Genomic DNA, 25,762 nt, shown 5'->3' on the forward strand with positions numbered 1-25,762 from the left:
ATACCAGACCACCTGACCTGCCTCTTGAGAAACGTGTATGCAGGTCAGGAAGCAACAGTTAGAACTGGACATGGAACAACAGACTGGTTCCAAATAGGAAAAGGAGTTATGTCAAGGCTGTTTACTGTCACCCTGCTTATTTAACTTATATGCAGAGTACGTCATGAGAAACGCTGGGCTGGAAGAAGTACAAGCTGGAATCAAGATTGCTGGGAGAAATATCAATAATCTCAGATATGCAGATGACACCACCCTTATGGCAGAAAGTGAAGAAGAACTAAAGAGCCTCTTGATGAAAGTGAAAAAGGAGAGTGAAAAAGTTGGCTTAAAGCTCAACATTCAGAAAACTAAGATCATGGCATCTGGTCCCATCATTTCATGGCAAATAAATGGGGAAACAATGGAAACAGTGACTGACTTTATTTTTCTGGGCTCCAATATCACTGCAGATGGTGACTGCAGCCATGAAATTAAAAGATGCTTACTCCTTGGAAGAAAAGTTATGACCAACCTAGACAGCATATTAAAAAGCAGAGACATTACTTTGTCAACAAAGGTCCATCTAGTCTAGGCTATGGTTTTTCCAGTGGTCATGTATGGATGTGAGAGTTGAACCATAAAGAAAGCTGAGAGGAGAAGAATTGATGCTTTTGAACTGTGGTATTGAAGAAGACTCTTGAGAGTCCCTTGGACTGCAAGGAGATCCATCCAATCCAACCTAAAGGAAATCAGTTCTGGGTGTTCATTGGAAGGACTGATGTTGAAGCTGAAACTCCAATACTTTGGCCACCTGATGTGAAGAGCTGACACATTGGAAAAGACCCTGATGCTGGGAAAGATTGAGGGCAGGAGGTGAAGGGGACGACAGACGATGAGATGGTTGGATGGCATCACCGACTCAATGGACATGGGTTTGGGTGGACTCTGGGAGTTGGTGATGGACAGGGAGGCCTGGCGTGCTGTGGCTCATGGGGTTGCAAAGAGTTGGACATGATGAGTGACTGAAGTAGACTGAAAACCCCACTTCAAATCTGTTCCTTCTACAATCTTCTCTGTTTCAACTAATGGCAGCTCCACTTTTTTATTTGTCCACACCAGCAAACCTTGGAGTCATCCTTGACTTCTCTCCTCTAACAACCTGTGCTGTGTTTAGTTGCTCAGTCATGTCTGACTCTTTGTGACCCCAGGGACTGAAGCCTGCTAGGCTCTTCTGTCCAAGGGATTCCCCATGCAAGAATACTGGAATGGGTTGCCATGCCCTTCTCCAGGGGATCTTCCCAACTCAGGGATTGAACCCAGGTCTCCTGCATTGCAGGCAGATTCTTTACCATCTGAGCTACCCAGGGAAGCCCACAACCTACATCTGTCAGCAAATCCTGTTCTCTACCTTGAAAATGTATATAAAATATGCTTACTTCTCAACACTCTCCACACTATGTTTTAATCCAGGCCACCATCTCTTTCACTCAGAATACTGCAACTGACCCCTAATCTGATTTCTCTGCTTCAACATAAGTCAGACAATATCACACCTCTGGTCAAAACTTTCCAGTGGCTTCCCTTTTACTCAGAGTTAAAAACCAAAGCTCTTACAATGGTCTGGTATACCCTTACCCAACCTGGCTCCCCTCTGTGCCTCTGACTACACCTCTTACTCCATTTCCCCCAGATCACTCTGCTCCCATGATATACCACCTGTAGCAATTTCCACCTCATAGCCTTTGTATGTGCAGTTTTCACCATCTGTTATTTCCTCCTTCCAAATATCTGCATGCATATTTCCTCACCTCTTTACTGTCTAATACATATCATATTTTACTAATACAGGATTTATTGTCTGTCTATTCAATGCCACAAGCATACAAGTGCACACACACACTCACACACAAATATAAGCTCCATAACAGCAAAGATTTAGTTGCTGACATCTGTTGGTTTGCTGATGTATCCCCAGTGCTATCTGCTGAATGAATGTATCAACAAGCTGACTTTCTGGCCTTATTTTCCTCCATGTCCCTATATAACAGCCTGTGCATTAGACAAACCAGACTACGTGTTCCCACCATACCATGTTCCTTAACACTTTCATTCTTTTGCTTCGTTGTTTTTCTAGAACCATCAGGACCTTGTTCATATGTCACTTCTTTATACACAGAGCAACCACTGAACACCTACTACTGTACTAGGTGCTGAGGTGATAAAGATGATGCTGACAGCACGAACCTTCATTATCACTTAGATAACTAATGGGATGCTCAACTTAACACAGCTAAGGCAGACCACTAACATTCACTTGTACCCCCAACATGGTTCTCCTCTAGTCTTCCTATTTCAGAAAATGGTATAATCACCTAATTGCTCAAGTCAAAACCCCAAATTCCAGTTGCTTAGGCAAAAAGAGAAGATTCCTCATTCCCTTTCTTTTCCTCAGTAATTTATTAGTTTTACCTCTAAAATATACATTGAGTTGACAGGTTTATCTCCAGCTAGACCAGTGCCATCAAACAGAACTTTCTACAGTGATGGAAATATTTTATCATACTGTCCAATATGATAGCCACTAGCCACACATGGCTATTAGAACACCTGAAATGTGGCTAATATGACCAAAGAACCAAAACTTTTAATTAAAACTTATTCCATATATGGCTAGTGGCTACTGTATTGGACAGCACAAATCTACACTATCATTTTGGCTAAAGCCATCATTAATCTCCCAGCTGGACCATAGAAACAGCTTCCTAACTGGTCTCTCTGCTTCTACTTCTGCCTCTGTACCCATTCTACACTATGGCCATGGTCACTCCTCCAACTTTCTCACTCCCTCAACTTCTTGAACAAAATCCAAACCTCTCAGCAAAGTCTTTAAGATCCTATGATATGTGGTCCATGTCTACTCTCTGACCTCATGAACTACCTCTCTTTCCATCACTCACTCCATTCTCGACATTAGAGCTATCTTCTTTTTCCTACAATACTCATTTTTTCTTTCACCTCCCTGAGGTTGCTTTACAAATACTGTCCCCAGATTTTCAAATGGCTAGATCTTTATAATCCTTAAGGTCTTAGCTTAAGCCTTATCTCTGCTCAATGAGGCTTTCCTAACAGCCGAAACTAAATTAGCACCTCCTCCTTCCTTGTCACACCCTAGGACAGCACCATGTTTCACTCTTGACACTTATCAATGTCTAAAATAGTCTGGTTAATTTGTTTATTTACTATTACAAACTGCTAGATAAGGCCAGCCATAAACGTCACAAGGACAGTGAGAGACCCTGTCTTTTACTACTGTACCCCCAAAGCCTTAGAACAGTGCCTATCAGATACTAGGTACCCGATAAAAATTGGCTGAATAAAAGAAGAAAACAAATATTGTTTTTGCACCTAAAGAATTCAATCTTGTGGAGATACTAAAAAGAAAATGAGCAATTACAATGTAATGTCCAGGGCTTTGGAAAAGCTGAAATTCTGGGTGCTCTAGGAACAGAGAGGATGAAACTTGACCCAGTGTGTTACGGCTAGGGCAAAGTAGTTTTTCCAGAGGTAACTTTATTTAAAAGCTGGTATTTAAAGGAAAAGTTGGAATTGGAAGCCTAGAGGAAGGGAGATATAGGTAAAGTTTTCCAAGCAGAAGCAACACTTGAAATAGAACAAGTAAGAAAATGGTAATAAGGGCAGAGAGAAATGGGCAGATTTAGTAGACACTTGAAAAAAAGTAGTAGAACTTAATGATCAATTGTATGTAAGGGGTGAGGGAAGAGGAATTAAATATCATGCTCAAGTTTTAGGCTTTGGAAATTGTGTGACTGGTATTTTCATTCATGCACACAAATACATATAAACTAATATTCATGCACAAAAATTTATTTCATTCATGCACACAAACATATATATAAACTAAGCTGAATTATATACATATATAAACTAAGCTGAACTCAATAAACTAATATGAATTTTTCATATACATGAAAAAATTCAACTTAGTTTCAAATGGCTTTTTGATTTCAGAATGGAAATACTCAATAAATAATTCAATGAATATGTTCAGAATTCAGCAGAAACAGATTTGTAAACTTTTAGGACAGAGATGACAAATCACACCATGGTAGCAGATGAGGTCACCCAAAAAGGATTCACTAAGATTACAGTAGCTCGAAATGCTGAAGTATATCAGTATCTAATGGCCAGGCAGATAATGAAAGGCCCATAAAAGAAAGTTTTAAGAAAAGGCAAGAATGTAAAAAGAAAATCAGAAAACCGTGGTACCATAGAAACCTAGGGACTACAACATTTTCAGGTAGTGCTCATGAAAAATGTTAAAAGTTGTCTATGGGGTGGATAAGATAAAGATATTTAAAAGCTGGCAGACAAAAACCTGCTTTTCCAAATTAGAAAGTATTGATCCTTTGACCAGTTAAAGTGAAATTTCCCTAAGAACCATGGGGAAATGAAAAATCAGGACAAAAACCAATTCAACAAATTCTAGTTCATGGGAAGTTTGGAGTTTCCTTTCAATCCTGTTTATTCCTTTTAATTTTCTCCCCATGGGTTTTTTCAATTTGAGTTAATAGAGAAATTGGGCAACATACAACCTTCATTTTCAGTATTTAGTTTTCAAACTTCCTTGCTTATTCTAGAAGCCCATTCTCTAGCAAGGAAACTATTCTTGGCTCACTTGCGTAGTCCAAGATTGCAGAAAACAAACAAAACCACTAAAAGGATCAGGTCTCTCTCCCTGTTTAAATCACTAACACTGTTAGAAGGCTGTGTCAGCAAGTTTATTCTGAAGCAAGAATACATGATTGCCTTTTTAAAACAAAAAATCAAATCCACAATTAAAGAGGCAATGTGGTTAAATGAACTAAGCTTAGGCTGGTAGCCAGAAACTTTAAACATTAAATTCACCTCTGTCAGTTACCTTCTGACCAATCCTGAGAACATTCTAGTACTCCTTCACAAAACAGAACATAATGAAATAATTCTGAAACAGAATGGGGTAAGTAGTCAAACCAAGGTCAGACAGCTATAAACAGTTATAGAAATGGAAGCAAGAAAACACTAGTAGCTATAACATCAGAAAATAAGCTTTTAAGTCCTTTTGACAATTGCAACTGCTTACTGACAAAATGATTTATTTATAGGAACAGAATAGCAACTAGAACTCATGCTCTAAATGAACAAAGCTTCCTTGGCACCTTTCAAGGTTTGCATCATATAAGTGATGAGGTCAAGAAACAGCAAGAACACAGAGATCTCTCCCTTCTCTACTCTCACCTTGGCATGTCACAGTTCCAGCCTGACTTAGCAGCTTTCCCCTCTTATAGGAAGTGACCAGTCAGTAAGGAAGAGCAAAGAGATTTATCTCAGAAGCTAAATTCATCCACTCAGTCATTCATTAACTTGAATAAAATAACTATTAACATGGAGTTGAAGTCAGACATGAACTGGTTCAGTTAACTGAAAATCATTTGGAATCATGAGAGGAGTGAAATCACTGACCCTGCTTCTGGGTCAATGCACTTCAACCAGCAGGCATTATAACAATAAGAACACAATAATTCTCAAACAGCACCATGAGGTATCCCCATTTTAAAGTTAAGGAAACAAAGAATAGAAGAGTGAGTCATAGATGATATTTTAATTCCTGTGATATCTTTAAAAACCTGTATATACAAATTTTGGATCATCTAGACCACAGGTCCTAGATAATATAACCTTAAAATCAAGTATAGCCATGCAATTTCAGGGAGCTCATTTCTTATTTATGCTTATGATCAAGTGAACTTCAAATGAAGATCAAACAACACTGAAGCTTATTGTTAGAACGAAGTCTTCATCATAGTGATGAGAGAACTGAATCATCACAGGTCATCCAATGGCACACGAAACCCCTGCAAAAGCCTCCTCTGAACAGTTAGTGGCATATTCATGCTGTTTAGTAAGATATACTGAGGGGGCCCCCCTCATTTAAGATACCAATTTGCACTGGTTCCCTAGCAATAAATACATCTAGTTATAGAAAAGACTAAATGCGTGTCCCAAATCCTAGCAATAACTGGATCAGCCATTCACTTAAAGATTTCAAGAATGCTACTCTATTGGTTTTCTGTTGCTGCCATACTAAGAACTTAGTGTGCTTAAAACAACACAAATGTATTCTGTATTATGTCACAGTTTTAAAGGGAAAAGTCTGATACATGTCTCTCTGGGCTAAAATCAAGGCACAGCAGGGCTTCATTGCCTTCTGGGGGCTCTAGGGGAAATCTATTTCTTTGTATTTAGAGATCACCTGCATTCCTTGGCTCATGGCCCCCTTCCTCCACCTTCAAAGCCAGATACAGCCAGTTGAATCCTTTTCATATCCCTTCTCTCTAACCTTGCTTCCATCTCAAATCTTTTTCTCTGGCATATGATTCCCTTGTCCACTTTTAAGGACCACTGAATTACCCTAGAACCACCCAGATAACCAAGGAAAATCTTTCTATTTTGTTGGCTGATTAGCAAACTTAAATACATTCATAACCTTAATTCTCCTTTGCCATGTAATATAACATACTCACTGGAGATTAGGACATCTTTTCTTTTGGAGGGGGAGTGTTTGGGGGGCACTACTGTCTACCACAGCTGTTATGCAACCTTGTTACAGGTAAACAAAGTACCTCTACAGGGCTATCAGATTGTTCCTCATCAACGCTGATACCTAAAGACAGCTAACTAAAAAAGTTGAAACTAAATATAACCTCTGACTATATAACAAACTAGCAAAGTCTCAAAGACATTAATATGGCTTTTCTTCTCAGTTTTTTCAGTCCTGGAATAGAAATTAATAGCATAGCATTTGAAATCAGATATGAAGTTAACGACTAGCTCTGCAACTTACTAGCTATTTGACCTTGGTCAAGTTGCAGATACTCTTTAAACATGTGATTTTCTTATCTGTATAATGAAGATAATAATATCCCTTATACATTGATCAAGAGGATGAAGTGAAATTATATATGTAAAATGCTCAATACAGTTTCTAGCCATTATCAGGTACTCAATAAGATTAATATTTACTTTATTAAACCCTGTCCAAGCTTTAAGATAAAAAATAAAGACAGTTTTCAGTGTTTTAGCATATTACACTTTCACAATTAATATTAAACACAACTTCAGTCTAACGCTATCCCAACTGAGCTACTTAGGCCACTTTAAACACAACTTCAAATGACGTAAAAGAATAATGCTGCATACTTAATGTCTAAATTTTCTATGGGTCTAGATGATGTTAAATTATCTTTCAAATTAATTACTTATTTATTAAACTCTTAATTTATTTATCTTCTAAGTTTATAACTTGCTTTATAAAAAAAATTAATTTGCCTTCCTAAGGACTTTATCAGTAATTAAAGTAATGATGGCAGTTTTGCAAATAATATTATGGCAGATAATCTTTAACAGTTACTTTCTACCTTTTCCAAAAAGAAAATACCCTGTTCATTAAAAGTGACTAGAAAACAATTATAAAATAAATCTAGAAATAGTAAAGTCCCAAATTACCTTCAACATGAATACTAAAGATAAGAGTCAATTTACAATTAGACTTTTAATTCTAGACCAGACGCATGCAAAAAAGGATAATGAGGTTAAATGAATTACATTTGTTAAATATAAATATGAAAAATTGTATATTTATAAATGTTTAACTAAAAATAAGTAATTATTTATAAATTCAAATATGATATTTTGAAACAGTTTCTCTTATGTAATCAGGTGCAGAAATACTTACAGTTTGATAATATGAGGATGACGAAAGAGTTTTAGATTTTGAATTTCTCGTTTTATTTTTCCAACAACATCTAAACTGCGAATCTTCTGTCTATTTAAAATTTTAACTGCCACTTTATGGCCTGTCAACTGATGCTCTCCAACTAGAGAAAAGAAAAAGGAAAATAACTTTGCCATCATAGCAATGTAATCATTTATTCATGCTCCCTTCCACTGGAACCCCCGATTTTCCCTCATATTTACCACTTTGACACCACTTATCGCATAGAACAGAAAGTAAACTCTTTTCATGTCTGTCTGCTCTCCTGGACTATGTGCTCCTGGGACAGCACCTGTGTCTTAGTCTTTTCTGTATCCTCAGCGCCCAGCACAGAGATGTTAGTCAAGTATCCGTGGAAAGCATTACTGAATTCCTTTTTCATACCTAAACCTATAGGTATGAACTTGAAACATCTTTTGGATAGAATAGAATTACTATGTTTTGTTCCTCTCTTCTTCTTCTCTGGTTAATTCAATCACTGTATTATGAAAGAATAAATAATTGCTATAGTAAAGTAAAACTCATAACCAGTTTCAATACCATTTCATCAGAAAATTCACATGCAGCCCTTTTTCACCTTTTCTATAAAGGTTTCCTGTTTTCCCACATTTGATGGAATCTCTATTTCTTTCAAACCTTCATAGTATACTGACAAAGTTCATGTTCCTTCACCATTTTTAGGTTGTTATATATATTTGTGTTCTTGAAAAATCATATGGTAAGAGCTACCAGCTCTAACCCTCCCCAAATAAGACAGTCAGTATTCATGTGAATCTGCTAGGAAGTGTCTAGCACAGTATTTTGCACATACTAGATGTATCACACTTCTTTATTTCAAACTATCTTACAAAGGTGTAATGACGAAAAGAGCATAGTCTTGGCATAAAAACAGACACAGAGATCAAGGGAATAGAATAGACAGCCCCAAAATTAACTCATGCATAATGAAGGTCAATTAATTTATGACAAATGACTCAAAAACATACAATGGGGAAGGGATGATCTCTTCATAAATGGCAGTAGGAATATTGGATAGCCACATACAAAAGAATGAAAATAGACCCCATCTCATACATTATACAAAAATCAACTCAAACTGGATTAAAGACTTAAATTTAAAACAAAAACCATAAAACTTCCAGAGAAAAACATAAGAGGTAATCTCCTTGATATTGACCTTAGCAATAATTTTTTGAACTTGATAACAAAAGCAAAGGCAACAAAAGCAAATATATATGAGTAGGATTAAATCAAACTAAAAATCTTCTTCATGGCAAAAGAAACCATCAACAAAATGAAAAGACAACCTACCGAATGAAAGAAAATATTTGCAAATTACACATCTGACAAGGGGTTAATATCCAAATTATGTAAATTATCTAACAATTTAATAGCAAAGAAACCAATCTAATTTGAAAAATGAATCAAGAAGCTAAATAAACTTTTTGCCAAACAAGGTATACAAATGGCCAAATACACAAAATCTTCAGGTAATCATCAGGTAAATCATGAATAATTATCAAGTAAATGCAAATCAAACCTACAATGAGCTATCACCTCACACTTGTCAGAATAAATGTCATTAAAACTGAAGAGACAACAATGTTGGTGAAGATGTGGAGAGAGGGGAACCCTTGTGCACTGTTGGCAGAAATGTACATTGGTGTAACCACTGTGTAAAACAGTACAGAGGTTCCTGAAAAGCTAAAAAATAGAACTACAATATGATTCTGCAACCCCTTGTAGGTATTAGAAGGAAATAAAATAGGATATCAAAGAAGTACCTACACTACCATGTTCATCACTGCATTATTCACGAAAGAAAAGATATGAAAACTATCTAAGTGTCCATCAACAAATGAATGAATGAATAAAGAAGAATGGTGTGCATATTTTCTCCCTCCACCACACACACACCACCACCACCACCTACAGAAGCTCCAGGGACAGGCACAAGCCATCACTACCATCCTGGGCTCTCAGGGGTCCCAGAAGGAGAAGAGAGAGAGAAAGGGCCTGAGAAAATATCTAAAGCTATTACAGACAAAACCTTCCCTAACCTCAGAAAAGAAACACTCACTTAAATCCAGGAAGCTCAAAGAGTCCCCTATAAGATAAACTCAAGGAGGAACCTGCTGAGACACATATTAATCAAACTGACAAGAATTAAAGACAAAGAAAAATATTAAAAATAATAAGGGAAAAGCAACAAATAACATACAAGAGAATCCCCATTAAGTTATAAGCTCATTTTTCAGCAGAAACTCTGCAGGCTGAAGAGAGTACTACAATATATTCAAAGTGCAGATGGGGAAAAAACTAAAACCAAAACCCTTCAAGGCTATTGTTCAGATCTGACAGAGAAATCAAGAGATTTTACAGACAAGCAAAAGTTAAAGAGAGACTTCAGCACCATCAAAACCAGCATTACAATAAATACTAAAGGTACTTTTCTAGGCAAAAAATAAAATGAGACGACTAGAAACAAGAACAATACCAATTAGAGAGATCACTGGTAAAGCAAACATAAAACAAAGGTAGGAAATTACCCACACATAAATCTGATATCAAAACCAGGGATTGTGAGAGGAGTACAAATGCAGGATATTGAAAATGTATTGGAAATGAACAGACCAGCAATTTAAAACAATCTTGTACATATACAGACTGCTATACTAAAACCTCTTGGGAATCACAAACAAAAATCTATAATAGATACACACACAAAAAAGAAAAAGCAAACACAACACTAAAGATAGATATCAAATCACAAGGAAAGAGAACAAAAAATGAAGGGAATAAAAAAGACCCCTAGTGGCCCAGATGGTATAGAATCTGTCTGCAATTCAGGAGACCTGGGTTCAATCCCTGGGTTGGGAAGATCCCTGGAGAAGGGAATGGCAACATACTCCAGTATTCTTGCCTGGGGAATTCCATGGACAGAAGAGCCTAGCAGGCCACAGTCCATAGGGCCACAAATAATCGGACACAACTGAGTGACTAACACTTTCACTTCCAAAAATAAAAGCTAAATCACTTAAGAAAATGGTGATAAGAACATACATTATCAATAATTGCCTTAAACGTAATTGGATTAAATGCTTCAAACAAAAAACACAGACTAGTAGAATGGATATAAAAACAAGACCCAAATATATGCTGTCTACAAGAGATCCACTTCAGAACTAGGGACATACAAACTGAAAGTGAGAGAATGGAAAAAGATATTCCATGTAAAGAAAAATCAAAAGAAAGAGAGTAGCAATACTGGTATCAGACAAAAGAGCCTTTAAAATAAATATTGTTGCAAAAGACAAGGAAGGACAAGGATCCATAAAGATCAAAGGATCAATCCAAGAAGAGGTAACATTTATAAATCTATATGCACCCCCCATAAGACTACCTCAATGTATAAGGTAAATGCTAACAGCCATTAAAGGAGAAATTGCCAGTAACACAATAATAATAGGGGACTTTAACACCTCACTTTCATCAATGGACAGATCATCAAAACAGAAAAATCAATTAGAAAACAAAGGCCTTAAATGATACATTAGACCAGATGAACTTAACTGATAATTATGGAACACTCTATGCAAAAGCAATGGAATACACTTTCCCCTCAAGTGCGGATGGAACGCTATCCAGGATAAATCATATCCTGGGCTACAAATTAAGCCTCAGGAAATTTAAGAAAATTAAAATCATATCAAGCATCTTTTCTGACCACAACACTAGGAGATTAGAAATCAATTACAGGGGGAAAAAAACTGTAAATAAAAAAAAGACACGTTCATATGGATGCTAAACAATGTTACTAAACAACCAATCAATCATAGCAGAAATCAAAGGAAAAAAAAAACCTAAAGACAGGTGACAACAAAAACACCATGATACAAAACCTATGGGATGCAGCAAAAGCAATTCTGAGAAGGAGATTTGTAACAATACAATCTCACCTCAGGAAACAAGAAAAATTTCAAATAAACATCCTAATTTTACACCTATAGCAACTAGAGAAAGAAGAACAAACAAAACCCAAAGTTAGCAGAAGGAAAGAAGCCTTAAATATCAGAGTAGAAATAAATGAAACAGAGAAGAAAACAAAAGAAAGGATCAATGAAACTAAAAGCTGGTGTTTTAAAAAGATAAACAAAATTGACAAACCTTTAGCCAGACTCGTCAAGAAAAAGAGAGAGGGCTCAAATCAATAAAATTAGAAATGAAAAAGGAGATGTTACAATGGATACTACAGAAATTAAAAGAAAAAGTCATTTAGGGAGACTACTACAAACAACTAATTATATGCCAGTAAAATGGACAACCTAGAAGAAATGGACAAATTCTTAAAGGTATAAAATCCCAAGACTGAACTAGGCTGAACCAGGAAGAAACAGAAAATATGAACAGATCAATTACAAGTAATGAAATTGAAACTGATTAAAAATCAGCAGAAAGAGAGTGGAAAGAAAGAAACCCTCTTACACTGTTGGTGGAAATATAAATTGGTACAGCCACTATGGAGAACAGTATGGAGGCTTCTTAAAAAACTAAAACTAGAGCTACCATATGACCATGCAAGAGCTTCCCAGGTGGGGCTAGTGGTAAAAGAACCTGGCTGCCAATGCATGAGACTTTAAGAGACGCAGGTTCAATCCCTGGGTTGGAAAGATCCCCTGGAGGAGGGCATGGCAACCCATTCCAGTATTCTTGCCTGGAGAATCCCATGGACAGAGGAGCCTGGTGGGCTACACTCCATATGGTTCCAAAGAGTCAAGCATGACTGAAGCGACTTAGCAAGCACATGACCCTGCAATCCCACTCCTGGGTATGTATCTGGAGAAAAACATGGTCCAAAAGGATGCATGCATCCCAATGATCAATGCAGCACTGTTTATGAAGCAAGACCTGGAAGCAACCTAATGTCCATTGACAGAGATGGTACATATATACAATGGAATATTACTCAGCCTTTAAAAAGAATGAAATAATGCCATTTGCAGCAACATGGATGGACCTAGAGACTGTTACATTGAGTGAAGTCAGTCAGGCAGAGAAACGGAAACATTGTATTGCATCCTTTTTACACAGAATCTGAAAAGACAGGATACAAATGAACTTATTTACAAAACAGAAACAGAATCACAGACTTAGAGAATGAACTTATGGTTGCTGGGGGAAGGATGGGAGGATGGAATAGTTAAGAGAGGAAGAAATAGCACTGTACATACTGCTATATTTAAAATGGATAACCAACAAGGACCTACTATATGGCACAAGGAACTCTGCTGATGTTATGTGGCAATCTGGATGGGAGAGAAGTATGGGGGAGAATGGATACATGTGTATATGTGTGTGTGTGTGTATAGCTGAGACCCTTTGTCACCCACCTGAAACGGTCACAGCATTGTTAATCAGCTATACTCCAAAACAAAATAAAAAGTTAAAAAAAAAAATCTTCCAGCAAATAAATGTCCAGGACCAGATGACTTCACAGGCTAATTCTACCAAACATTTAGAGAAGAGTTAACACCTATCTTTCAGAAACTCTTCCAAAAAATTTCAAGGGAAGGATCACTCCCAATCTCATTCTATGAGGCCACCAACACCCAGATATCAAAACCAGACAAAGATGCCACCAAAATAAAGAGAAAAATTGAAGGCTATCACGGATGAACATAGATTCAAAAATCCTGAACAAAATACTAGCAAATCAAATCCAGCAATACATTAAAAGGATCAAACAACATGATCAAGGGGGATTTATCCCAGGAATGCAAGATTCTTCAATATATGAAAATCAATGTATGATACACAACATTAACAAACTGAAGAATAAAAACTGTATGATCATCTTAATTAAGATGCAGGAAAATCTTTCAATAAAATTCAACAAATGAAAAAAATGCTCCAGAAAGTGAGCACAGAGCAAAGTTACCTCAACATAATAAAGGCCATATATGACAAACCCAGAGCTAACATCATTCTCAATGATGAAAATCTGAAGGCATTTCATCTAAGATCAGGAACAAGACAAGTATGTCCACTGTTGCCACTTTTATTCAATAGTTTTGGAAGTCCTGGCCACAACAATCAAAGAAGAAAAAGAAATAAAAAAGGAATCCAAATTGGGAAAGAAGTAAAACTGTCACTGTATGCAGATGATATGATACAATACATAAAAAATCCTAAAGATGCTACCAGAAAACTACTAGAATTCATAAAGTTGCAGGATACAAAACTAATACACAGAAATCTGTTGCATTCCTATACAGTAACAACAAAAGATTTAAAAAAGAATTAAGGAAACAATACAATTTATCACTGCATCAAAAAGAATAAAATATCTAATAATAAGTCTACCTAAGGAGACAACAGACTTGTAGTATGTAAACCATAAGATACAGATGAAATAAATCGAGGATGATATAAACAGATGCAAAGATATACTATGTGCTAGGATTGGAAATATCAATATTGTCAAAATGACTACACTGCCCAAGGCAACCTAGAGATTCAATGCAATCTCTATCAAATTACCAATGGCATAATGGCATTTTTCACAGAAATAGCAGAAAATTTTAAACTTTTATAGAAACACAAAAGGTCTTGAACAGCCAAGGCAATCTTCAGAAAGGAAAATGGAGCTGGAGGAATCAGGCTCCCTGACTTCAGATGATACTACAAGGCTAGAGGAAACACAACAGTATGATACTGGTAGCAAAAAACCCAGAAATACAGATCAAAAGAACAGCACAGAAAACCCAAAAATATGCCCATGCACCTATAGTCAATTAATCTACGTCAAAGAGGCAAAAGAATACAATGGAGAAAAGACAATCTCTTCAATAAGTGCTGCTGGGAAAACTGGACAGCTTCAAGCAAGAGAATGAAAGCAGAAAATTTGCTTATATCATTGACAAAAAAAAACGCAAAATGGTCAAATACCTAAATGTAAGACTGAGCACTATAAAACTCTTACAGGAAAACATAGGCAGAACATTCTTTGACATAAATCATAACAAAATCTTCTTTGATCCACATTGTTGAGAAACTAAGCAAAAATAAGTAAATGGGACCTATTAAATTTAACTGCTTCTGCACAGCAAAGGAAACCACCAACAAAAGACAATGGGAGGAAATATTTGCAAATGATGTGACCGACATGGGATTAATCTACAGAATATAAACAGCTCATGCAGCTTAATATGAAAAAAAAATTTTTTTTAATGGGCAGAAGATCTAAATAGACATTTCTCCAAATAAGACACAGAGATGGACAAAAAGCACATGAAAAGGTACTCAACATCACTCTTTATCAGAGAAATGTGTATGAAAACTACAATGAGGTATCTCCTCACACTGGTCAGAACAGTCATCATTATCAAAATGTCTACAAATAATATACACTGGAAAGGGTGTGGAGAAAGGGGAACCCTCTTACACTGTTGGTGGGAATGTAAATTGGTACAACTATGGAGAACAGTATGGAGGTTCCTTATAAAACTAAAAATAGAACTACCATACGACACAGCAATTCCCACTCTATATATCTGCAGAAAAGAAAACTAGAAAAGATACATGCACCCCAATGTCCACTGCAGCACTATTTACAAGAGCCAAGTCATGAAAGACATCTGAGTGTTCATCACCAGAGGAATGGATAAAGATGTGGTACATACATACAATGGAATATTACTAAGCCATAAAAAAGAACAAAATAATGCCATGTGCAGCAACATGGATGGACCTAGAGATTATCACACTAAATGAAGTCAGTCAGACAGGAAAAGACAAATACATATGATATGACTCATATGTGGAACCTAATTTCTTAATGACATAAACGAACTTATTCACAAAACAGAAAAAGATCTATAGATACTAAAACAAACTTACGGTTATCAAAGGGAAACCTGGCAGGGAGGGATAAATCAGGAGCTTGGGGTTAACATACACATACTACTATATATAAGACAGACAACCAGCAAGGAACTAATATATAGCACAGGGAAATCTACTCAATATTCCATGATAACCTAAATCACAAAGGAATCTGAAAAAAAGGAGTATATGCATTAATATAACTAAATCACTGTGCTGTACACTGAAACTAACACTGTGAACAAACTATACTCCAGTAAAGAAAGAAAAAAAAGAAAGAAATGGCACCGTCCCTTGAAAGAGTTAAGCACAATGATAAGCTAATTGGTTATCTGCAGTCAAAAGATTCAAATGCATTAAGAATGCCCCCTTTTTTTACTCAAATACAATAGCCTCTATTACCTTATAACTTAAGTGAATTAGTACTTAGTGATAATTAAATAGATAGTTCTCTCATAATCACATCCCACCAGAAAGCTGAATGAATATTTCTTAAAATCTTGTAATATAAACAAATTTAAGACCAAGAATTCCTTTTATGTGTATTACAGCGGTAAACTTTTCTAGGGAAATAACTGAGAAGAAAGGTTTGGATTCATTAACATTTAACATCCATTTGGGCTTCCCCCTGTGGTTCAGTGGTAAAGAATCCACCTGCACTGTAGGAGATGCAGGTTTGATCCCTGGGTTGGGAAGATCCACTGGAGAAGGATTGGCAACCCACTCCAGAATTCCTGTCAGGAAAAGCCCATGGATAGAGAAGCCTGGTAGGCTACACTCCATAGGGTCGTAAAGGGTCAGACATAACGGAGCACAGCAACATTCATTTATTCAATCTAAATACATTTACTGAGCACCATTCACATGGTAGGACTATGCTGATCAAAGACACATGCTAAGAGAGATTCAATAGTTTTCCAAGTTTTAGTGAGAAGAAACATCAGCAATAAAGGATTCTGTATGGTAGCAAATCTACATGAAAAGTCTTAGGAATACCTTAATTATGAAGAAAGAACATAGATGAAAAAAAGCAACACATTTTTAAAAACCAAGGGTGAACAAATTTGCCACTATTTATCATGTATATCATGTATATAAATATCCAGATCAATATCTAGTTTGACAGAAGCAATAAAGAACAGTCATCCACGGAACAACTATTTAACGAATGCCTACTATGGCACACTCTGTATCAACTGCAATTACAAGCACTTGGGATATAAGTGGTGAACAAATTAAATCTGTCACATTGCGAGGTATTCCCCAGTATCTATTCCAGTCTTCCTTCCCAGACAGATGACTCCCAAATTACACCTGAATATATATCCACCTAAAGTAGAGACTGCCTCCAGTATCTCTTGTAACTAGATATGGCCATGTGTATGCTCTGGCCAATGACATGCCAACAGAAATGTCCCTAGAAGCAGCTTCTTCAGATCCTTCCACCATCCTGAAGCCTGGAACTACCTGCTCAGACTGTTAAAAGAGAGTAAAATACTGTCTTGTTTAAGCTGTTCTTATTTTGAAAACTCCTGTCATTCACAGCTGAGTCTCAATAATACCCTGTCTAGAATATTTTTTTAAACTTTTTATTTTGTATCAGGGTATAGCTGTTTAACAATGTTGTGAAAGTTTCATGTGAACAGCACAGGGACTCAGTCAACATATACATTTATCCATTCTCCCCCAAACTACCCTCCCATCCAGGCTACAACATAACATTGACCAGAATTCCATATGCTATACAATAGGTCCTTGTTAGCTATCCATTTTAAATATAGCAGTGTGCACATGTCCATCCCAAACTCCCTAAGTCCCCCTTCCCCTCAGCAATCATAAACTCCTCTGTGAGTCTCTTTGTTTTGTAAGTAAGTTCATTCATAAAATGCCCATCGACAGAGGAATGGATAAAGAAGTGGTATGTATCTACAATGGAATATTACTTGTCCATTAAAAAAGAATGAAATAATGCCATTTGTAGCAACATGGATGGACCTAGAGACTGTCATACTGAGTGAAGTCAGTCAGAGGAGAAATATTATATGGCATTCCTTATGTGTGGAACTAAAACAGAATAATATGCAAAATGTGTTAACTTATTTTAAATTTCCAATTTTGCTGAACTGCCATCCGTGGACTAATGGAAATGAACTATAACTTATAGCTCATACAACTTCTTGGATTAAGGGATTCTACAAAATTATCACTCAGTGGTCCATTTTGTTTTCCCCAAAGCCAAGCCTAATTGTACAAAATTCTCTCTAAAGCAACTGAAACAGCTAGACTTACCCCATGTATCCTTTTAGAATTTTACATTTGATAAGGTGAACAACTGTTATACAGAAGAGTGAAACTGTTTTATATTGTTCTGGGAGCAGAACTGGGAATAATCAGTACAAATTCTTTCAACTAACAGAGTCATCTGCTCCATGAAGCCCCTCTCATCTCCACCTTTCTCACCGTTCAAGCCAATGAAAATTTCTTTTTTAATATTACTACTGTACCCTGAGTATACTTTTTTGACAGGATGTGTAACACTAACATCTATCGATTTTTTCAGTTCATATCTCAATACTACAGGGGAAGAGATTGGAGGTCAGGCCCCCTGTAGGGTTTTCCTATTGCCAAGGCTGGAAATGATAAATGATAAACCAAGACAATGGGGCACAGAGAGGTTAAGAATTTGCCCAAAGACATTCAAATATGAAGGAGCAGCATCAGGATTAAAACTCAGAGGCATGCACCATCCAATATCCAATCAGAGAAAGCTCAGCCATTAGTCAAGATCATCATACAATAAATTCCTGCACTAAGTAACAGGTTGAACTAGATCAAGTCTAATTCCCCTTCAAAGTCTAAGATTTTTCCAATTACACCCTCAAAATCACTCCACACTAAAAGGTGTAAGTCTTTTGAGCCACTCTAGCCTCTTGACTTTAGTTGCCATTTTCTGGAGGCTTTCCAGCTTTTCTTGATACAGAAGACCCAGGATTTTATATAACTGTATTATGGAATTGTAAATACATGATTGTTTTGCACAAAGACTATACATTTTCAAATGTCCAGTACCACCTCCACTGAAGTCAAGCATTTTTTACCAGAAGCACAGATCCTATAATTTTATGAAAAATAACTTGGAACACTTCTCTTCCTATACATTACTTCTTATTAATTCATTTAAATACTTCATTCAATTTTAATATCATATAATTTAGAACATTAACACATCTAATGAAGTAAAGAAACAAATCTAAGATTTATTAAAATTTTACTAAAATTCATATAGAAATCCTTTATTAAAATTGAATAAAGGAACAATTAAGCACTATTGTATATTTTAGGTCTAAATTACAATCTATTTGTCTTTGAGGCTCAAGCAGAGCAAAGAACTGTCAAAATGTCATTCTGCTGTAAAGGTTACAAACATACTGGATAATATGTATAATTTGAGTTATATTCTTATCATACAGTATATATAATGTATAGCCTTAATGTAATACTATACAGCAATGGGAATAAATGAATTACAACTACATACAAATGATGTACGTAAATCTCACAAACAAAACCTCAAGTGAAATAAATGAGACAGATATGCCTATATATCTATGAAGTTCAAAAACAGATAAAACTACAATCCATGGATAGTGGTGACCTTTGATGGGGGCAGAAGATGGAAACAGTAACTAAAATGGGACACAAAGTGGGGGGTTTGTGGGAAACTGGTCATTTTTTGTGCTTTTAAGTAGTAGTTACATGGGTACGTTCAGTCTGAAAATTCACTGAGGATTTATCTAAGAAATCACTTAGAATGTAGGTACTGCCTCACATATATGGTACAATTCAATTTAAAAAGTTAAGAAAGAATGTTTGGATGACACTATACCCTGCCTAGGCTTTACAAGCCAAGGGACACCATGTGCCAGCAAGCAGGGCCGTGAGGGGGCATCAGCCATCCCTTACTCATTGTATCGAGTCTTCACTCTGGGAATCAAGACAGTCATCTGACTGCACACATGTTCTGACCCCTACTGTCACCAGACTTCTGCCAAAATAACACAAGCCTCCTTTCTTCTTCACCTGTGGTAAGACAAAACAATTTCATTGCTCTCCAAATTTCCTTTCCCTGAAAGTCCTGTAAAATTCTATGAAGGACAGTTCTGAACAGGAAGCAGAAGACTTCCTGTTTTGATATAGCACTGATTAAGCAAGTGATATGAGCACATTATATACAAATCTTATTTATCCCCCAGAACTCTAGAAGTAAACATTACCCCAAGTTTACAGATGAAGAAACTAGAATTAAAGAACAATGAGGAACAAAATGGTTCATCTGCCTCTAACACACAAGCTCAAAACTCATATTACTTTACTTTCCAATAACCAGGTTCTCTTGATTACAACACATCAAGAGTGCTTACTTGCATGTTTATCCTTTTACATCCAGCATTTCAGCTGAGAAATTTGGGCACAGTGAAGGGATGGAGTAAGAAAAATTAAGGAAGAATTGATATGTTCAGGTAAAATGGAGGCTGGAATAGGGCTGTGGCCTTTCCTATGGATCAGAATATATGAAAGTTGACTACCTAATTTCAAGAAAATAGAACATGGACTGAAACAATCCCATTATAGAATATATAACATGCACTAAATTTTTACTGAGAGAACAAACTCATATTTCCTTGAAGACCTTTTTCTCTTAATTATTTTTACTCCCTGTTGGCCTGAACATTCATTTGTTCATTCATTCAAGAAATATTTTCTGAGTGTCTAATGTGTGCTAGCCACTGCTCTAAATGCTGAAAATGCAGGTATAAGTGAAACTTGCATTCTGGAGGAGAATCTAAACAATAAACAAACATGATATAATGGTGATATAATGACAAAAAATGAAAATCATGCTGAGTACTGGAAATAGCAAGAATGACTGGGGTTAAGGTGGGAAAATTATTTTAAATAGATCAGGAAAGGCCTGAGGATGTGATTTTTTTTTTTTTTTTAAGCAAAGTGATCAATAATAAAGTGAAAGTTTACGCTCAGTCATGTCCGACTCTTTGCAACCCCATGGGCTGTAGCCTGCCAGGTCATCTGTCCGTGGAATTCTGCAGGCAAGAATATTAGAGTGGGTAGTCTTTCCCTTCTCCAGGAGATCTTCCCAACCCAGAGATCGAACCCAGGTACCCCACGTTGCAGGCAGATTCTGTACCATCTGAGCCACTGGGGAAGCCCTTTTTTACGCAAAGACTATTCTAAAGCAAGTTTTCCCAAGTGGCGCTAGTGATAAAGAATCCACTTGCCAATGCATAAGACATTGAGATGAGGGTTCAAACCCTGGATTAGGAAGATCCCCTGGAGGAAGACATGGCAATCCACTCGAGGATTCTTGGCTGGAGAATCACATGGATAGAGAAGCATGGTAGACTGCAGTTCATAGCGTCACAAAGAATTGGACACAACTAGAGTGACTGAGCACATACATGTTCTAAATCTACCTTTGAGAACTGATTACTGATGATGATATTCTGTATTCTGCTTCATTTTTAAAAACATGTTGGCTTGGATTATAAATTTAAAGTACTTCTTTAAAACTTAAGTTAATCAAGAATTTCACAGGAGAATCAACTTTTTATAGAATCATTTAAGATGAATTATCTACACAGAGCCGGGGAAAAAAGTTTTCCAGTATAGAAGAGATTATTTAAAACTGATGGACAAAGTACTGGATTGGCTAAAAGTTCATTTGAGTTTTTCCGTAAGATGTTGGGGGAAGACTCAAACTTTTTGGCCAATCAAGTATTAGCATTCAGGTCAGAGATAAAAGATTTGAAAAAATGTTCACGTATGTAGTCACTCCAGATGAAAAACAGAATCCAGAAACATTCCCAAAGCTTCTTAAATCATCCCCTCTTAATCTTTCCAACTCTTGTCCTTACGTGTCTCCTCTCTTCCTGTGTATCTTATTTTCCATGTTTTGTCTTCCTCCTGTTTACTCCCCTTTCATTTCCTGCCTTCAGACATCTCCCCTTCAAAGCCCCCAACTGAATAATTTCTGTTGTTGGACATATTTATTTAACATAATTTTATGTTCCATAGACATATTTTAGAGACATACTCTCTCAGTTTATCCTTACCTGAGAACATATTATGTCTTTATTTTTGAAGAATATTTTTGCTGAGTACAAAATTATAGGTTGGCAGTTTGTTTGTTTCACCTCTCTAAAGATATCACTCCACTATTTCCTTGCTTTCATTAAGTCAGCTTATTTTCATTCCTTGGAAAATAATATGCATTTTTTATCCTCTGGCTACTTTTAAGATGTTCCCTAAAAATTTTCCCCCATCTCTGCATACACTGAAGTCCACTCCAGTGTAGGAAAGTCTCAAGGGAAAAAAACCAAACAATCTTAACCCATTTTCCAATGATATACCTATGAATGGTTTTCTTGTATTTATTCTGCTTATGGTTCATACATCTTTTGAATCTGTGGCTTGATGTGTTCATCAGCTTTGAAAAGTTTTCTCCTACTATCTCTTCAAATATTGAGTACAAAATTATAGGTTGAAGCTGAATCTTCAATACTTCGGCCACCTGATGCGAAGAGCCGACTCATCTGAAAAGACCCTGATGCTGGGAAAGACTGAAGGCGGGAGGAGAACGGAATGACAGAGGATGCCCTGTTATCGTCCCTCTGCCCTCCTCCCTCTCCCTTCCTCTTCCAGAATGATCATCAGTAGTACTGGGTTCAAAATAACATTCAAATTCACAGGACACAACAGGTAGTCATCTTATCACCGATTTTACTTAGCTATTTGGAAGGACTTAGCATTGGAAATATAGCCTGTCAGTATGACAAAAATCAAACACATCTTTATCCAGAGTCCTTAAAATATCCAGTTGCTGCTTCCCAGACCCTTAATCAACCACACAGACTCAGAGCATTCGTAAATTTCAAACAGTAACCACATGAAATAACAGCCCATGCATGCAGCTTCTAACCCCTGCACAAAAGGTGCAATGAGTTAGAAGAGACGTCATAAAGGGGAGCTGGAGGTCTACTTCCCTACAGATTTTTATGCTAGTGAAACAATAAAGCAGTGATGTAGGTCCTGAGAGTATAGTATGTGTTTCCTTAATCCTCTCAGCCCAGACGTAATTCACCAATCACAGATAATTTTCACCATAAATACTGCTGGTTGGTAACAGAACTGAAATAGCACATTTATCTTGGTATATGTGCAAGAGAAACTGTATCAAAAGAAGGTAAACCTAAGGTCATCTTTCCACAAGAAATTTGGATGCTTTTTATTTCTTTGTCTTGCCTAATTGCTCTAGCTAGAAATCCAGTACTGATTCAGTCTTGGTCAGTCAGTCAGTCAGTCAGTTCAGTCGCTCAGCCATGTCAGACTCTTTGTGACCCCATGGACTGCAGCATGCCAGGCATCCCTGTCCATCACCAACCCCCACAGTTTACTCAAACTCATGTCCATTGAGTCGATGATGCCATCCAACCATCTCATCCTCTGTCATCCCCTTCTCCTCCCGCCTTCAATCTTTCCCAGCATCAGGGTCTTTTCAAATGAGTCAGCTCTTCTCATCAGGTGGCCGAAGTGTTGAAGTTTCAGCTTCAACATCAGTCCTTCCAATGAATATTCAGGACTGACTTCCTTTAGGATGGACTGGTTGGATCTCCTTGAAGTCCAAGGGACTCTCAAAGAGTTTTCTCAAACACCACAGTTCAAAAGCATCAATTCTTCAGCTCTCAGATTTCTTTATAGTCCAACTCTTACATCCATACATGACTACTGGAGAAACCATAGCCTTGACTAGACAGACCTTTCCCATGAACAGTATGAAAAGGCAAAGATAAGACACTGAAAGATGAACTCCTCAGGTCAGTAGGTGCTCAATATGCTACTGGAGATCAGTGGAGAAATAACTCCAGAAAGAATGAAGAGACGGAGCCAAAGTAAAAACAACACCCAGTTGTGGATGTGACTGGTGATGGAGTCAAGGTCCAATGCTGTACAGAGCAATATTGCATAGGAACTTGGACTGTTAGGTCATGAATCAAGGCAAATTGGAAGTGGTCAAATAGATGATGGCAAGAGTGAACATCAATATTTTAGGAATCAGCTAACTGAAATGGGTGAATTTAACTCAGATGGCCATTATATCTACTACTGTGTGCAAGAATCCCTTAGAAGAAATGGAGTAGCCATCATAGTCAACAAGAGAGTCCGAAATTCAGTACCTGGATGCAGTCTCCAAAATGACAGAATGATCTCTGTTTGTTTCCAAGGCAAATCATTCAATATCACGGTAATCCAAGTCTATGCCCCGATCAGTAATGCTGACGAAGCTGAACAGTTCTATGAAGACCTACAAGACCTCTTAGAACTAATGCCCCAAAACAACAACAACAACAAAAAGATGTCCTTTTCAGTCTTGGTACATTCTGTGTTTCCAGAAATGCATCAGTTCCTTCTAGGTTATACAATCTGTTGGCATGTTATTCATAATAGTCTCTTATGAGTCTATATTTCTGTAGTCAGTTGCAATGTCTCCTTTTCTTTTCTTATTTTACTTATTTGAGTCTTTCTTTTTTTTCCTTAGTTCAGCTAAAGGTTTGTCAATTTTTATTTTTTTCAAAGAACCACCTCGTAGTTCCATTGATCCTTTCTGTTGTTTTTCCGGTCACTATTTCATTGATTTGCCTTCTGATTTTTATTATTTCCTTCCTTCTACTAACCTTGGGCTTAATTTGCTCTTCTGTTTTGAATTCCTTGAGGTATTAAGTTAGGTGGCTTATTTGAGATCTAATTTCTTAATACACGTGTTACTGTTGTTGTTCAGTTGTGTCTGACTCTGTGACTCTATGAACTACAGCACACAAGGCTTCCCTGTCCTTTACTACCTCTCAGAGCTTGCTCAAACTCATGCTCATTGAGTCAGTGATGCCATCCAACCATCTCATCCTCTGTCACCCCCTTCTCCTCTTGCCCTCAATCTTTCCCAGCATCAGGATCTTTTCCAGTGAGCTGGCTGTTCGCATCAGGTGGCCAAAGTACTGGAGCTTCAGTTTCAGCATCAGTCTTCCAACAAATATTCAGGACTGATTTCCTTTAGGATTGACTGGTTTGATCTCCATGAAGTCCAAGGGGCTCTCAAGAGTCTTCTCTAGCACCATGATTCAAGTGTCAATTCTTTGCTGCTCAGCCTTCTTTATGGTTCAACTCTCACTTCCGCACATGACTACTGGAAAAACCATAGCACTGACGAGATGGACCCTTGTTGGCAAAGTGATGTCTCTACTTTTTAATACAGTGGCTAGATCTGTCATAGCTCTTCTTCCAAGGAACAAGTGTCTTTTAATTTAATGGCTGCAGTCATCATCTGCAGTGATTTTCGAGCCCAAGAAAATAAAGTCTCTCACTGTTTTCACTGTTTCCCCAAATATTTGCCATGAAGTGATGGGACCAGATGCCATGATCATAGTTTTTTGAATGTTAAGTTTTAAGCCAGTTTTTTCACTCTCCTCTTTAACCTTCATCAAAAGGCTCTTTAGTTCCTGTTCACTTTCTACCACTCGGGTGGTGTATTTCCTGCATATCTGAGGTTATGTGTATATATTACTATATCTTTCCTCTCAGATATACTTTTGTTGCCTCCCACAAAATCTAATATACTATATTTCCACTTTCATCTGTCTCAAAATAATTTATTTCCATTTTGATTTCTTCTTTGACTCAATGGTTTCTTATAAGTGTGTTGTTTAGTTTTCACATGGTTTCAGATCTTCTTACTATCTTCTTGTGAATTTCTAGTTTCATACCATTGTGATCAGAAAAGATGGTATGATTTCAGTCTTAAATCTGCTAAGACTTGTTTTGTAGCCTATCATATGATCTATCCTGGAGAATGTTCCATGTGTACTTGAGAATAATATGTATTCTGCTGGACAGAATGTTACATATGCCCATTTGTTTTCAAGTGTGATTCAATTCCAATGTTTACTTGTTGAATTTGTTTGTATGATCTATCTACTCCTGATAGTGGAATGCTGAAAT

The 25,762-nt window shown here is 36.9% G+C and overlaps 1 protein-coding gene across 3 annotated transcripts in view; it reads right to left on the reverse strand.

Annotated features, from left to right (window-relative positions):
- Positions 1-25,762, reverse strand: part of PRKAA2 (protein kinase AMP-activated catalytic subunit alpha 2) — a 73,012-nt gene that overhangs the window by 33,243 nt on the left and 14,007 nt on the right. For 2 of the 3 annotated variants that reach the window (XM_020904411.2, XM_070468114.1), the window contains exon 2: positions 7,772-7,913. The exons of the other annotated variant lie outside the window; for it this stretch is intronic. In XM_020904411.2, coding sequence (XP_020760070.2) covers positions 7,772-7,913 — 142 coding nt within the window. The remainder of the gene's footprint in view (positions 1-7,771; positions 7,914-25,762) is intronic. 3 annotated transcript variants of the gene reach the window in all.

Source organism: Odocoileus virginianus, chromosome 5 (genome assembly GCF_023699985.2).
Source record: "Odocoileus virginianus isolate 20LAN1187 ecotype Illinois chromosome 5, Ovbor_1.2, whole genome shotgun sequence".
NCBI lineage: Eukaryota > Metazoa > Chordata > Mammalia > Artiodactyla > Cervidae > Odocoileus > Odocoileus virginianus.